Source organism: Salmo salar, chromosome ssa23 (genome assembly GCF_905237065.1).
Source record: "Salmo salar chromosome ssa23, Ssal_v3.1, whole genome shotgun sequence".
Taxonomy (NCBI): Eukaryota; Metazoa; Chordata; class Actinopteri; order Salmoniformes; family Salmonidae; genus Salmo; species Salmo salar.
The window spans coordinates 28,542,871-28,556,788 of record NC_059464.1 but is presented as its reverse complement, the minus strand read 5'-3'; the positions used below and the strand labels follow the sequence as shown (position 1 = coordinate 28,556,788).

The window sequence follows — 13,918 nt, the reverse complement described above, 5'->3', positions numbered from 1 at the left end:
CGTAGCTGGTGATGATGTTTCCGTGATGGCAGTTGATATTTCTGTGGTTGCAGATGATGTTGCCATGGTTACCAATGACTTTGCAATGGTTACGAAATATGTTTTTGTAGTTGGTGAAGGGTCTGAATACTTATGTAAATGTAATATCAGTTTTTATATTTTTTATAAATTAGCAAAAAATTCTAAAAACCTGTTTTTGCTTTGTCATTATGGAGTATTGTGTGTAGATTGATGAGGAAAAAATAAATGTAATCCATTTTATAATAAGGCTGTAACGTAACAACATTTCCTAAGGCACTGTATAATGTAGGCCTAATTATGGCCATCAATAATAAACTCCATTAAACAAACATTCATAGCGTACAGTACAGAGTACCACAGTATGAGTCATAATACCCTTAAAACCTATCGGTCAAACAGGGAAATGGTTCCAATCATTTTTCCACCATTCATTTTTCCCCATAGGGGATTTAAAAAACACTTAAAATAAGGTCTGTGTTTCATGTAGGCTTACCCTGGCGTGACATTTTATTAACTCTGTAAATCTCTCTAGGACAAGTTGACTTTTATCAATATATTCGCCTGTATTTAGCTGCTAATGTGGCTATCATAAAGAACAACAAATGTCACGATGATCTGGACAAGACTGCCGAATCGAGGCAAAGGTAAGAATCTCTGGATTAAATTGGCAAAACGTCTTTACATGGAAAATTCTGTGAACTGTCTTGTGCAAGTTTTAAATTGACACAATACCTGTTAGCAAAGGTGTCAGCTAGAGATGACGTGCAGGGATGTGTAATTTTCCATGATGTCAACTTTGATGCTGATTAGTATTTTCGAATCCGAGAGTAAATAGAGCCCAATATATTGATAAGAGTCGCCTTGTCCGAGAGAGATTTACATGGTTAATAAAATGTCACGCCAGGGTAAGCCCTTTTTTTCTAAGTGTTTCTAAATTCCCCTATGGGAATAATGAATGGTGGGAAAACGATTGGAACCATTACCCTGATTTTATAGGTGGGTTTTATGGGTATTCTGACACCTCCACTGTGGGGCTCTATATACTCAGTTTAGGCAACCAGTGTAGATATTCTTCGTTACCTGTTGTGTTACATACAGGAAAACCCAACCAAAACTATTTATAGAACATTTTGCTATGGATAAAAGAGGCTCTCATCAAGACGATGCAACTGTCTCCTGAATGTTTTGTTAGACTGGAAGGACAGGAGAAATCCAGAACTATCAACAAAATTGTATTTACAAAATATGTCTATGGCAACCCTATGAACTCAAAAGGGTTCCTAGTAGGGTTTTGTTTCTTTTGGGACCAAATAACTGTAACACATAAGATTGAAGTTCCGGACGCTCGAGAGTTAGAACGCTTCCACAAATTCTTCTGTCAGATAGCTAGCTGCTAGCTATGTCAATAATTCGCGTAAATGTTTTGTATACATCTGTAACTGCACGGTAAGTTGCTTTTTGTCCGCAGTACAGGGCAGCAGCAACAACTAACGTTAGCTAGCTAGCGCCAGAGCCATATATTTACAGCTGGTTAGCCAGCTAACAATGTTGCTCTCATGACGTGAGTTGGGCTGGTTGGCCGCGCTGCATTAAAATATATTTGTGATTCTTCTTCGCTAGCTACTAGTTAGCTATTATGCTAACATATTATTCTTCTGTTACAGGATGATGTGCATACTAGCTAACCAGGCTGAATTCTGATGCCAAAAACTGAAAATGGATAGAGATTTACTGAGGCAAACTTTGTCTCACCATGGACAAAGCCTGTTTACCCATCTCAAATGTGAACAAAGTGAAAATCCAGATTTCAAGGCTATTGAACCTGACTTGTCCAAAGCCAGCTATCAAAGGTCATTTAAATGGACAACACAGACAGTATTGAATCCACATTTATTTGAATCCAAATGTAGGCTAATTGAGCTCAACACTGTCAACTGCAAATTTCCAGACAGGTGTACTGATAATGTTAAAACTATCATCTACAGGAAATATGGAGGGGAGGACAATGCCTTAGTGGAGCAGTTCATTGCTAGAAAAGCTGACATCCTGTTTGCGCCATCATGGAAGTCTAGTGCACTTATGGAGGATGTGTTAGAGGAGGAAGGAGAAGGTAACGTTACTGTGAAATTTAGAGGTAAACCAACATATTGTCTTGAGTGTGGACTAACGACTGTATCCTTTTCCTAGAGCCCTACGCCATCATGCCCCCTCTGGAGCAGTTCATGGAGGTGTCGTTTGAGGAACGGAGGAATCTCTTGTACAGGGACATTGAGCGAGGGGACATTGTGATAGGCAGGATCAACTCCATCAGGGACTTTGGCTTCTTTGTAACTTTGATCTGCATGGGAGGTGGACTAGAGCGAGACATAGAGGATCTGGAGCTCACGGTAGGGTTTGTGGCTTCGGCCTGGTGGTCAGTGTGCCCTATTGAAGAAATAGGAGTAAGTGGTAGCCTCTTTCTCTGCTTTCTTTCTCTCGTCAGGCCCTGTGTCCCCTTAGAGATGTACCTTCCAATGGCAATCATGATGATCCGTTATCATACTATCAGCTTAATGATTTGATAAGAGGTGAATGCACACTAGCTAACTTTGTGTTGTACATTTAAACAACTTATCACAAAACTGCATTGTGAACATAAGTCAACAAACTGTACCATGTGCTGTTCTCTAGCTGGAGTGAAGGACATTGACCGATACCATGAGAAGATAACCATTTCACTTCAGCCCTCCTCCCTCGGCCCAAATCTGATGAACCTAAAGCTTGGAGTTTTTAGTAGAGATGATCTGCCACTTCAATACAGGTAAGACGGATGTATTCTAGTTGGTAGAAAAATAGTTATGCTAGAACTTAGGCTACATCTTTGCTCATTGTATTGTTTTCATTGTTTTACCCAGTCGCAGTGTGAGGGTTGCAAACGACAACACTGAAACCTATGAGAGGGTTTTAGAGGGTTCTCTTGGCTACTCCAATCCATCTAATGTGGAATATCTCCTGGGGAAGATTGGGGTCAGTGACACACAGCCTCCCTCACTCATGAGAGGGCTACAGAGGTGAGAAGACAAACTTGTTGTTTTGCTATTCTTCAGAAGACATACTTTCCATAAATTGATGTCTGTAGCCCCCTTTTATCAGCACTTGACTCTATTTTGGGACTCCTTTACAGCAAACATTTCCTTGAGGAGGACTTTGCCACAACTATCCGAAAGAAGCAGTCTGCATCCTGGGCTCTTAAATGGTATGCCTGACATTTTAACTTTTTTTGCATTTTGACATTTGCAGCAGCATGTCACTAAATCTCTGCTAGCCGAATGTTTACAGAATGAATGAACTGGTCCTGATCTTTCTTTCTTTGTCAATATGTCTGCGCTACAGTGTAAGGGTTGGTGTGGACCACTTCAAATCTGGCCGCCATGTCGAAGCAATGAATGAATATAACAAGGCCTTAGAGATCGACACTAACAATGTGGAAGCCCTTGTGGCACGTGGTGCACTGTGAGTAGCCATCTTATTTTATTGATAATGTGGTCGATCATTAACAATCTAATAGTCAGCACTCCTAGCATACACTCTGCTAGTTCTCTGTTGACCACAGGTTTTTGAAACGTGATGTTTAATTGTATAAAATGTAGTTGTGGTCCTACAGCTAATATAAACTTGCCATTTGATTTCCCAGGTATGCTAACAAAGGGAGTTTGCTGAAGGCAATAACTGACTTTGAGCTGGCATTGGAAAGCTGCCCAACCCACAGAAATGCAAAGAAATACCTATGCCAGACCCTGGTCGAGCGAGGTGGCCAGTAAGTAGGAATGTTTATCCACTACCTTTATTATCTTCTGTGCACTGAAGTGATTTATAAGCGACAACCCTTCCACTGAAAAAAACGTTTTTTCATTCTGTTAGACTGGAGGAGGAAGAAAAGCTAGTCACAGCTGAAGGTCTCTATAGAAAAGCCCTGGCCTTAGACGACTCCTTCCAGGACGCCAAGGAAGCATTGAAAAAAATAGAGCTGCTTATCCAGGTGAGCTGGAACATTCCATGGCAATGCCAACTATTCCTCATATGACTGATCATTGAACATTGTGAACTATGAACATTTTGGGAAAAGGGCCAGTGAAAAGTTCTGTGTCGTTAGCGTGCTTTGAGTAACACACAGGGAACCTTGTAATACTGATTAAGTGTTTTGTTGTGTGCTTGTCTGATCTGGGATCCTGCCCTTTGACTCTACCCGACTGCCTTGATTGTCGCTTGTCTATTGGGGGAACAAACAACCTTACAACTGGAATGAAAATGGTTGGTACGCTGGACCTGGTCTCAATGCGGTAAATGTAAACCCTTTTTGTCCACCTGGAAAAATTAACATTGGTTCTCTGCTTGTAATTGTGATTTCTGGATCATGCTATGGTAAACGTCTGTGTATATGCCATTTTCCCCATTGCCTTATCCATTCAAATTAATTGATGGAATGTTTTTCACATTGCTGGTTTCCTCCCTTTATAATTTTTCATCTCTTGAAAACGGGTAAAATTTTACTGTGAAAATGACTGCTTTAAAGAAATCCCTCAAACTGAGAGAAGAGGCAGCTGCAAAGGAAGCGGAAAAAGCTAAGAATGTGGAGACAAGTGCAGAAAAATTGCGTAAGATCTTAAAAGAAGAAAAAAGGTACATCCATACCAATCCATCAGAAAGGTAACCTGGTAAACTGTCAGCTCATCGGTTGTCTTGTAAAACAAAATACATACACGTAATTTTAATTTGGCAAAATATTATCATTCATCATTTAAGTTGATCACAAATATCACCTATTTCATATGTAGCTACATAGTTTCTGCTATAACTCCCTCTAGAATGAAAAGGAAACAGAAGAGATCCTCCTCTTCATCGTCTTCCTCCTCTTCTTCCGACCGATCCTCCTCGGGTCGCAGGAAGTCAAAAAAAAAGAAGCGCAAACACAGACGGTCATCTCGAGGGAAGAAACAACAGCCGGTTTCATCCAGGGACAACAGGAGTGTGGCTGATGACGAGGAGGAGTGGTACCCTGCCCCGCCCAACACCTCCGCCTCCTTCCTGGATCAGAAATCTAGCGTGGTTAGGCCGTTTGAGGGGCCAGAGAGGACTGAAGAAGGCAGTCAGCCCCCCAGCAAGGGCAGGAGCCACTCGTACCGCTCTTTATCATCAGTGTCCGACGCTCCGGACAACAGCAGGTTTGAAGATGACCCTTTTGACGCCTCTCCTCAGCGAGCTGAGGGCAGCAAGGGAAAAGGTGTCCGTGATGGAGACGTGAAGGAGAGGGAAGGCTCCAGGGGCCAGAGGAAGAGCCAGGGCCAGGAGGATCAAAGTGGCCCACAAGACGTTCCCAGCTCATTGGAGAAAGTCAAACACAGAAGAATGTCCTCCTCATCTGCCGGCTCAGAGCATTCCCGCAAATCTGACCAGTACACCAACGACCTCCCATCACAGTCCCACATATCCACTTACAGGCGATCAGATAGTGGGAAGTATGGTAGCACAGAGCGAGGCGATAAGAAAGAGCAGGAGAGGGGCACCCGAAGGTCTGATGGAGGAGATTACAGGTCTTCCACTGACGCCACTCGGAATGGTAAGGGATCGTCCGCAGGAGGAAGTCAGAAAAAAGAGCTGCCAACTAATCTCCTAGATCTCTTCAGCCAGATAGCCCAGTTTGAGAAGGAGAAAAGTGTCAAGCCGAAAAAGTGATTTCAGCTTTTCCGAGATGCTTTTACCTTATGTCGTAAAAACGATAAACTAATGCTATTCTAATGTTGGACAAAGTTGTAGTGACCAAGCTGTCATAATTTAGAATTTAGTGTTGGTGATATCAAACATTTTCCTCTGAAATGTTTATTGTTATTTCTGTGATCAATACACTGCCTTAATATTATGAGATTACATTTTCTGTGAAAGGATGTTTTTTTTATGTGCCAGAAAGCAAATGAAAGACCAGTTAAGATGTCTTCTTTTGGCTTATAGCTGGGAAAATGTATTTCCTTTGATTGAATAATTGTGTATTTTCCTCTTAGTACAATGAACTCTGTATTACCAAGTACCATCAGGAAACTCACAAATCAGATCTATTGAGAAAGAAATGTGCCATTCTTTTCTATTTGCTGGTAGTAGATTGGAAGATGTCATTTAATGACTGATAACACATTTCCATGTGTGAATCTTTTTCAATAAATGGCCTATGAGCTTTGCCCAAAATGTCTAAGCTTGATTTGTTGTTTGGTTGAAGCATCAACGTGGTTATTTTGTGTTAGACCGCTGCGCCACTCGGGAGCCCTAAGGCACTGCATCTCACTCAGTGCAAGAGTCGTCACTACAGTCCCTGGTTCAAATCCAGGCTGTATCACATCCGGCCGTGATTGGGAGTCCCATAGGGAGGCGCACATTTGGTTTAGGTTTGGCCGGGGAAGGCAGTCATTGTAAGAATTTGTTCTTAACTGACTTGCCTAGTTTATTTAAAGGTAAAAAAAATTAATTGTCCAACTTAGTATCAGAAGTTCTCAAATACTGTTGTGTTAGCCTTGTCTGGATCTCTTACTGTTACAATTCTGGTCTCACTTCAGTGTTGAGACATTTATTTTATGTCCAATTGCTGCTTGGTGAGCTATTTTATGTTAAATTGCATGATTTAATAACTAGACACAGCATCCTTGCAAAGAGCACAACTTTAATGCAAACAGCCAAAGTGGCTTATTTACAGCTTAATTTAAACGTCTTACTCCATCATCATACTGCACATCAGTTAAATGTTTTTAGTTCATCTTGTTACAAGGGATTACTCACTAATTCACAGGCACAGCTATTTAGTCTGTCAAATATGTCACTCTTAAATGCCATATGTTTTAATAAACTGGTCCCTTTAACACTAATCATGTTATCCACTGTTTACTCTGAGGTGTGTATTTATTTATTTTCAATCTGCTGGGTGGACTAATCTTTTATTCCAATAGAGTGCACTCCTTTGATCAGAATAACATATTACATGTATGAAGGGTCCTGTTCCCCACATCTATTTTCTCACATAACTACATTCATATTTTTACCTGATGATTGTATGAAATACAGATGTAATATATCCCGGTGCCGACCTCAACTGAAAACATGCATTTTTGAGACTTTCCACTGGAGGGCAGTACAACACTAGCTCTGCATACAGGTTTTTTTAAGTACTGTATGGCCAATTATAATGATGGTAAAAAAATATATATTGGCATTTTTCCTCCAGAGTTAAATTACATCAAGCTTAAATTCACATTCACCCTAATAGTAAAAATGTATTAAATTATTATTTTATGAGAAGTGTCTTCTAGTTATGACAAAAATGTACAGATCGCCATATCAATCAATCAGAGAACGCAATAAATGTTTTAACCACTTCATTAATTCACCTTTCTTTGAAAACACGGGGTTTCATAGGCTGCATTTACACTGCCTGTGAGGTGTAAATGCTTGGGCTGCCTGTGCATTTACACAGGCAGCACAATTCAGATATTTTGCCCAATTAGGGGCAAAAGACCAAGGAGTGAAAAATGAAAAAAAGACTGGAATTGGCCTACAATAAGTGATAGTCAACAGTAACCTTGTATGTACACTTCAAAAGCACATCCTCCCTACGTTGTCTCACAATAATAATATTGCCTATTTAACAAAGAGATAGGGGTAGAAATCATATTGTACCAATCATCGGGCTATGTTCAAATTAAAATGAAATTTCACCTAGTGTTCCAAGGCAAAAGCATGTCTCTCTAGGGGCACTTTAGATGCTGGAGATTTGCATGCATGGCAGGGAACTCTGCCTGGTTCATCTCCCTCAAACTCACAAAGGCCTTTTCATTGCATCACGTCAGCGTGAACACATTCACTGGCTCTCTGGTAATGTAGGGCCACAGTCCATGGTGGTAATGTATTGCCCCCACCACTCTCCAAACGTGTACTGATCTGCACAGCAGAGGAGCAACGGTCTTGCGTCAACTGACAACAACTAGCAAAGGTTTTTGGACTAATGAGTTTGATTTGGTAGGCTTATATTTAGAATTTATTCATTGTTCCTTTCAGGTCATTTGATTTACTAAACATTTTTTCTCTGTTTCCCTTGGGAATAAACAGGTTAAGCCTTATTGTCTGAAGGACCTTAAGGCATTGGATGAGTCTCAGTGATGGCACTAGCCTCTGGAGGCTCTGGTGACCCTGGCTTAAGGGCAGGCCTGACTGCGTTTGATGAAACTGCAGATTTTTGCATTTGAGAATCATTCATTCCCTTTCTTTGACTCAGATGGAAGAACCAGTGTTCCTTTTCAAAAAGGGGATTCTATTTCTATGAAGTCATTCTTTCATGGGGCAATCAGACAGTTGAGCATGCAGAGATGAGACGTTTTAAATTAATGTAAAAAAAAAAAAATGTCTTCCATTTAAAAAAAAAAGTATTACATCGAATTCTTAGAGCATGACAATATGGTGGTTTGAAAATGAAAAGTAAATGGAAGTGGTGCCCTTAAGTTCTTGGATAATTAGAAATGTAAAACGTTTTTCATCCCCAGCATATCAACCTCAGGCAGGTGTTCAATCAAACCCGCACTGCAACAGGCCTACCACTGCATAGGTCTTTAACTATGTATCCAAAGGAAATGTACTGCTTGTACCACCCAAGGCTAACTTGAGTTGATTTTTTTTCTAATAGAAAAAGATTTAAATGGAATTCTTGTAAAAGCACTCTGAATCTGCCCTCATTCCAACACTTATTTCCCTGACAAGTTGTTGTTTTCCTCACAGCACCGCTACAAGCATTCCAGGTTTCCTTTTAGATTGGTATCTTTCAACCATTGAGGTTTTGCTATTGGCTCCTGCAAAAGCAGGGGACAGGTTGGATAGCAAAAGGAAATATGAATGCAGCGACAAATACATTCTGATACACACATAGAAGAAGTCTGCAAATTCCTTTATGTGTGTGAACTTAAAACGATTTAGGTTAATTTAGTAAAAACAGGGTCACAGCTCCTACAACAGCATAGAAATACAGAGATGAGGGGAGCATTTTCAGGAGAGCAGAATTTCAGAGAGAAATGCTGACTGTGTTAGCTACGGCCTGGCCTTGGCTAAATCCAGTGGAGATAGGAAGACTTTCTAATTTGCTTTCCCCCTATTTTAATAATAGCTGTGTGCATAAGTAATTTATGAAAGGCCAACCAGACACTGGGCAACGGAAAATTAAACTCATTTTATCTGAAAGCAGGTGGATTTCTATTTATCATTAACATGCATAGAATTTGCACAATGTTATTTCTGCTACTGATGGAACGTAACCAAATAATGTATGAGGGGTTTTTGCTTATGCTCGAGTGAAATTCATAGATAAAGTACTAGCCTTTTGCAATTTTCTGCAAACGGAAACTAATTCTGGGAAGCTTCTTATTACAGCAGAGATTCATTTGGTTTGCATTAAAGGCAGACATAAGTGACATTAGGATTTCTCACAGATTTCATGAGATGCGTTGCTTTCTGTTAAATCATTAGGCCTGCCCCTTCCCCTACTTAAGAAGCCCCTTTCTCACATATTCATAAAACAATTTATATTCTTGTCCAATGGTATAGCTTGAATATTTCTGTTACCTTGATGTGGACCATATTAAAAGATAAAACTGAGGAAAAACCAACCCAAGCAATAAGTATGTAACATGTATTTCATTTGAACACATTTCAGTGGTTGGATTAATTATAACTGTACTAAGTTGTTTTGATTTATGTACTATAAACACAACTGATGCTCCACAACACCAGAGGAATATTACTGTTGTTCCTACTTAAACTTGTATTATGACTGCTTGCACTGAAAATGTTGCTCTTTACTCATTATAAAGCAAAGTGCAACCATAACTCAGTCACTCCACCACCCAACCACTTCTGGGTTTTCGCTACACTGGTGAAGTTACAGAAGATCATATGACGTGATTTCCTATTCACACCAGTCATTATTCTAATAGTAAACCATGATGCATACTGTACCGAACCCATAAATATGCTTCACATGCATTGTTTAGTAATGTGTTTCACTGTCTGATCCTTGATACAGTACTTAAGATACCATTGTTGTGTAAGTATGTTTTTTTTTCTGTCTGGGCACCTCCAGTATAGATTCTGGGGTTCAAAGAGATGTTTGTCCCAGCAAATGGAATGCTAATCCCAATATGATACTTATGTGTCAACAAAGGAATCCTAAAAAGCTGGTAACCCTTTCAAAGAATAGCTTGGTCTTTTATGATAGTATAACGTATTCATTTCCTCCTGTCCAAAGTTGCCTTGAGAGATGTACTGTAACTTAATTAAATATATTTCTAAACTTGAATACTTTCCCAGTATGCAGCCACACAGTAGTAGTAGTAGTAGTAGTAGTAGTAGTAGTAGTAGTAGTAGTAGTAGTAGTTAACACTGCTCAAATGATACCTCCAATGTAAAACGCTAACATAAAGGTATAAAAGAGGAACTTGCTCAGTTGTTACAGTTGATTCATTCATTTCACCATTCACTATGTGAAGAAAATAATATTAGAACATTTCTGCATTTATGGGGAGATTTTTGATCCAAACCATTTCGTGTCAATGTTTCACTTATGATTGTGGAACACTTTTGTTAAATTGGAGAAAAAGCATTAATATAGAATGTATTTTGAACCCCGGCCCTAAGTAGATTCTAAACATTTATTATGGCATGTTATCATATTCTGTGCAACATATTGCAAACTTCTGTTGGCCAGTATTAAACATGTTGTTGAAGATCATAGTTAGTTCTGCTGATTTATGGTAATGCAGCGGCCATATCACCCACTGCATCAGAAATACTAACAAGCTTAGTATAAGCTTTGGCTGAAATGTTATGAGGTTTGAATTTCTGGAACGGCTACGGACTGTGTAGAAAAATCTCACTTCAGCAGAAATAGAACGATTCCTGTGCTTAAAAATTAGTGCTACTGCATATATTTTTTTGCAAGGAAAGGAGGTCTGGTCTTGTGAAAACGCATTGCATGTAGAAATTTGGGAGAGCGAGCATTTTTCAGAGGAGTAATCAGTTGAAAACTTACTAAACGTGCAATACTAGGTTTATAGTATACTATAAGTAAAAGTTAAAGCTGAGATCAATATTGACTCATTTCTGATTGCAAGATGTTAAACTTTACAAATGTATACATGTGAAGTTGATGTATACCTTGAACTTTCAGTCTCACTACAAATCAGGCGTATCTGACATATAAGCATGTTATGCTTACAAGCCTCATTTATCTATGGTGCATTACAGGCAGGGGATATGCGCTTCTCTTGAACATAATACATCCTGTTTGTGTCTCTGGGTTGCTCTGGGGTTTTACATTAATCTGACCATCCTTTCCACCAGTGGCATATTCTTCATTTAGAAGAGCAGGCCAAGGTGCAACATGTAAGACCACAGTGAGAGAAGGTCTGACTTAGACATACAGTAAATGTATAGCACCTTCAGTATAGTACAGCCACAGTACTGTCTTTGATACAGCCTTTATTTTATAAAAGTGTAATTTTTAGGAGGAGAGAGAGTGGAAGTAGTGGAAAACAAACTGATAACCCAGCTCCAAAGTCAGCTGACTACAAACCAGTGCTGCCACTACACTCTCTTCTCTCAATAATTAATCGGCAGGTTTTTATAAAATAACAACAAAAACCTAGCAGCTGTAACCATTCTGTCTTGGGTTCCCATTTCACTCATCAAACCACCCCCCCTCGCCTTGAAGAAGAATTTAGTTCCTCACAGATTTGGGACTTGTTTCAGGTAACTCGACAAATCGATTTATGTAAACTCTGTCAGTCAGTGTTATCAAAATTGTACATTTGGAGCTGTTAGCATGGCCTACAAAAGAAGAGAACAAAGTTGAGGACATTCTCATCTCATTACAGGAGCAGAAATAGTGGAATTAGCCTGAATCTAATTACAGGCCACACTATCTAATGTAAAAACATGCCTGTTTCTTCATTTTCATTCATTTAGACTAGTAATTAGTTTTGGCCTCAAAAATGCCACCCTTTAATCATCAAAAGGCAGATGTGATTTGCAGTCCAATATAATCTTGCTTTATTGAAGAACTAATGGACGCATTGCAAATTACTTTTTTGCTGTTGAACAGGGAGAAAAATCTATTTCCTGCTTTTGAAAAGATCAAGAGTATCTTTGATAATGGCGAGAGCGGCCCAGGCAGTTCTCCTGCATCATGCCAACAACCTCTTTTACTCTACTGAAATTCAATAGAAAGGAGGCCACAATTAGCAACAAAGCAGCGAAAATGCATCACTACAGCAGAATTTCTCTCCATGGCTGATGGCTCAACCCTCGTGCTACCAACTCCTTGTTAGAGACAGGGCTAAAGTGTCTGTGTGGAACAATGAACCATGATAAATTACCCTCCCCAAAAAAGATGTACTACTAATTTTCAATGAAACTCATAATGCATCACAGATTGGAGGAACATTGGGCATGCATTGAGGACAAACAGTAATAGATTTTAATCTCGCTATGGTTTTTCTTTAGCAAGCTATGATTTTACACAGTGTGGTTTCAAGCAAAGTAGCATGCAGCTATGTAAACCACTTAAAAGACAGCACTGTTTCAAACAACCATTACTGTAAAGAGGATATTTTACAAAATATTAAGACCAAATAAGAGTGATTCAAAGCATAAGGGATGTGAAAACTGTGAAGGGTCAGACATGGTGAACACGTGTATCTCTATGTGCATGTATTTTACTAAAATGTGGGAGAGGTTGAAGCCTAATGGAAGTTGGCTTAACTCTGGAGACAGCCCTGCTGTATATCTGATTACTGGGCCAGTAATTTTCTTTCTTAAATAAGGAAAAAATTGGATAGGATGAATGAAATTTGGCTGTCATATTGCAATGATGGTACCACGGGAGATTATGTATTTCATAATCATTCATCATTTCCACTAGTGTTGGGGCTTAGCATAATGGAATTCGTAAACTGGTTTAAATCTGAAAGTGAGGACAGACTATCAGCTGGGCCCTAAATGCTTATATGGTAATTGCTCTTGAGCCCAGTGAAATATTTTTACAAGCATTTGATTTATTGATTTGATTTTTTTTGTTACAGGGACATGTGTGCACCAACATACTGTAAATACTAAAATATGACAACAGTCATAACTGATGTCTGTAATAGCTATTTTGTTGAAAAAATTGCCAGTCTTTATACTGTGATATTTTTTTCACTACATTTTCTTGTGGAAATAGTGAGAGGAAATGAGTTTGTTTTCACAAATAGGATATCTTTGAGAAATATTCTTTTAGTGTGAATTTAATGTTTAGAAATTCTGCACACATTACTAAAACTGCAAATATCAAATCAAGTCTTTGTGTATCAGGCTCATTCCATGAAAAGAGGGCCTTTTGATATTTTAAAGAGCAACTGAAGGCAATATACAACTTCTCTGGTAGAAAACGGCCTATGAGGTAACGATATTATAAATAATTTATTCTAGTTAAAAAATGTACTACAAAGTGTAAATAGGATCATTTTGGTTATAAAGCCAGTCTCGTTCAAAACTGATATTTCAGAGATAATTAGGAAAAGATGGTACTGTATGTAATGGAATGAAGGGTACTGTAACAGTTTTCCTTGGGTTGGGTTCATTTACATCTTGCCCACAAACGCTTAGGGTTGCCATGTGTGCGGTTTTCTTTCCCACAGGTTGCGGGTTCTTGGGTTACTTCTAAATTGCACTGCAGCCACCATTGCATTTCTCTTAATTTTTGTTCAATTCATTTCACTGTGACCTGCTACTGCTGACTATCAAGCAGTGAGGCATGCTGTTGCTGGGTGGGTGAGCGGGGGGATGGCCAGAGAGCACA

At 39.2% G+C, this 13,918-nt stretch overlaps 1 protein-coding gene across 3 annotated transcripts; it reads left to right on the top strand.

Moving 5' to 3' along the window:
• Positions 1-1,322: 1,322 nt before the first annotated feature.
• Positions 1,323-6,237, top strand: LOC106584345 (tetratricopeptide repeat protein 14). Of its 3 annotated transcripts, none has more exons than XM_014169547.2 (13): positions 1,323-1,467; positions 1,686-1,871; positions 2,007-2,131; positions 2,209-2,408; positions 2,504-2,588; positions 2,692-2,821; positions 2,916-3,071; positions 3,185-3,256; positions 3,394-3,513; positions 3,695-3,817; positions 3,922-4,039; positions 4,574-4,707; positions 4,866-6,237. In XM_014169547.2, exons 2-13 carry the CDS (start codon positions 1,738-1,740, stop codon positions 5,731-5,733), a joined length of 2,265 nt encoding a protein of 754 aa, XP_014025022.1. In that variant the 5' UTR covers positions 1,323-1,467; positions 1,686-1,737; the 3' UTR covers positions 5,734-6,237. The 3 variants fall into 3 exon arrangements, 2 of the variants coding, with proteins under 2 accessions (XP_014025022.1, XP_014025024.1); XM_014169549.2 differs by having other exon boundaries at positions 1,342-1,467; positions 4,574-4,680; XR_001323728.2 differs by lacking the exon at positions 4,866-6,237 and having other exon boundaries at positions 1,342-1,467; positions 3,922-4,340; positions 4,574-4,669.
• Positions 6,238-13,918: the final 7,681 nt, after the last annotated feature.

Bases quoted from the DNA above. Each gene is read 5' to 3' on its own strand.
- LOC106584345 (XM_014169547.2), top strand. From the start codon at position 1,738: ATGGATAGAGATTTACTGAGGCAAACTTTGTCTCACCATGGACAAAGC. The intron at 4,040-4,573 runs GTGAGCTGGAAC...ACTGCTTTAAAG, and splicing joins AAATAGAGCTGCTTATCCAG to AAATCCCTCAAACTGAGAGA. The intron at 4,708-4,865 runs GTAACCTGGTAA...AACTCCCTCTAG, and splicing joins CATACCAATCCATCAGAAAG to AATGAAAAGGAAACAGAAGA.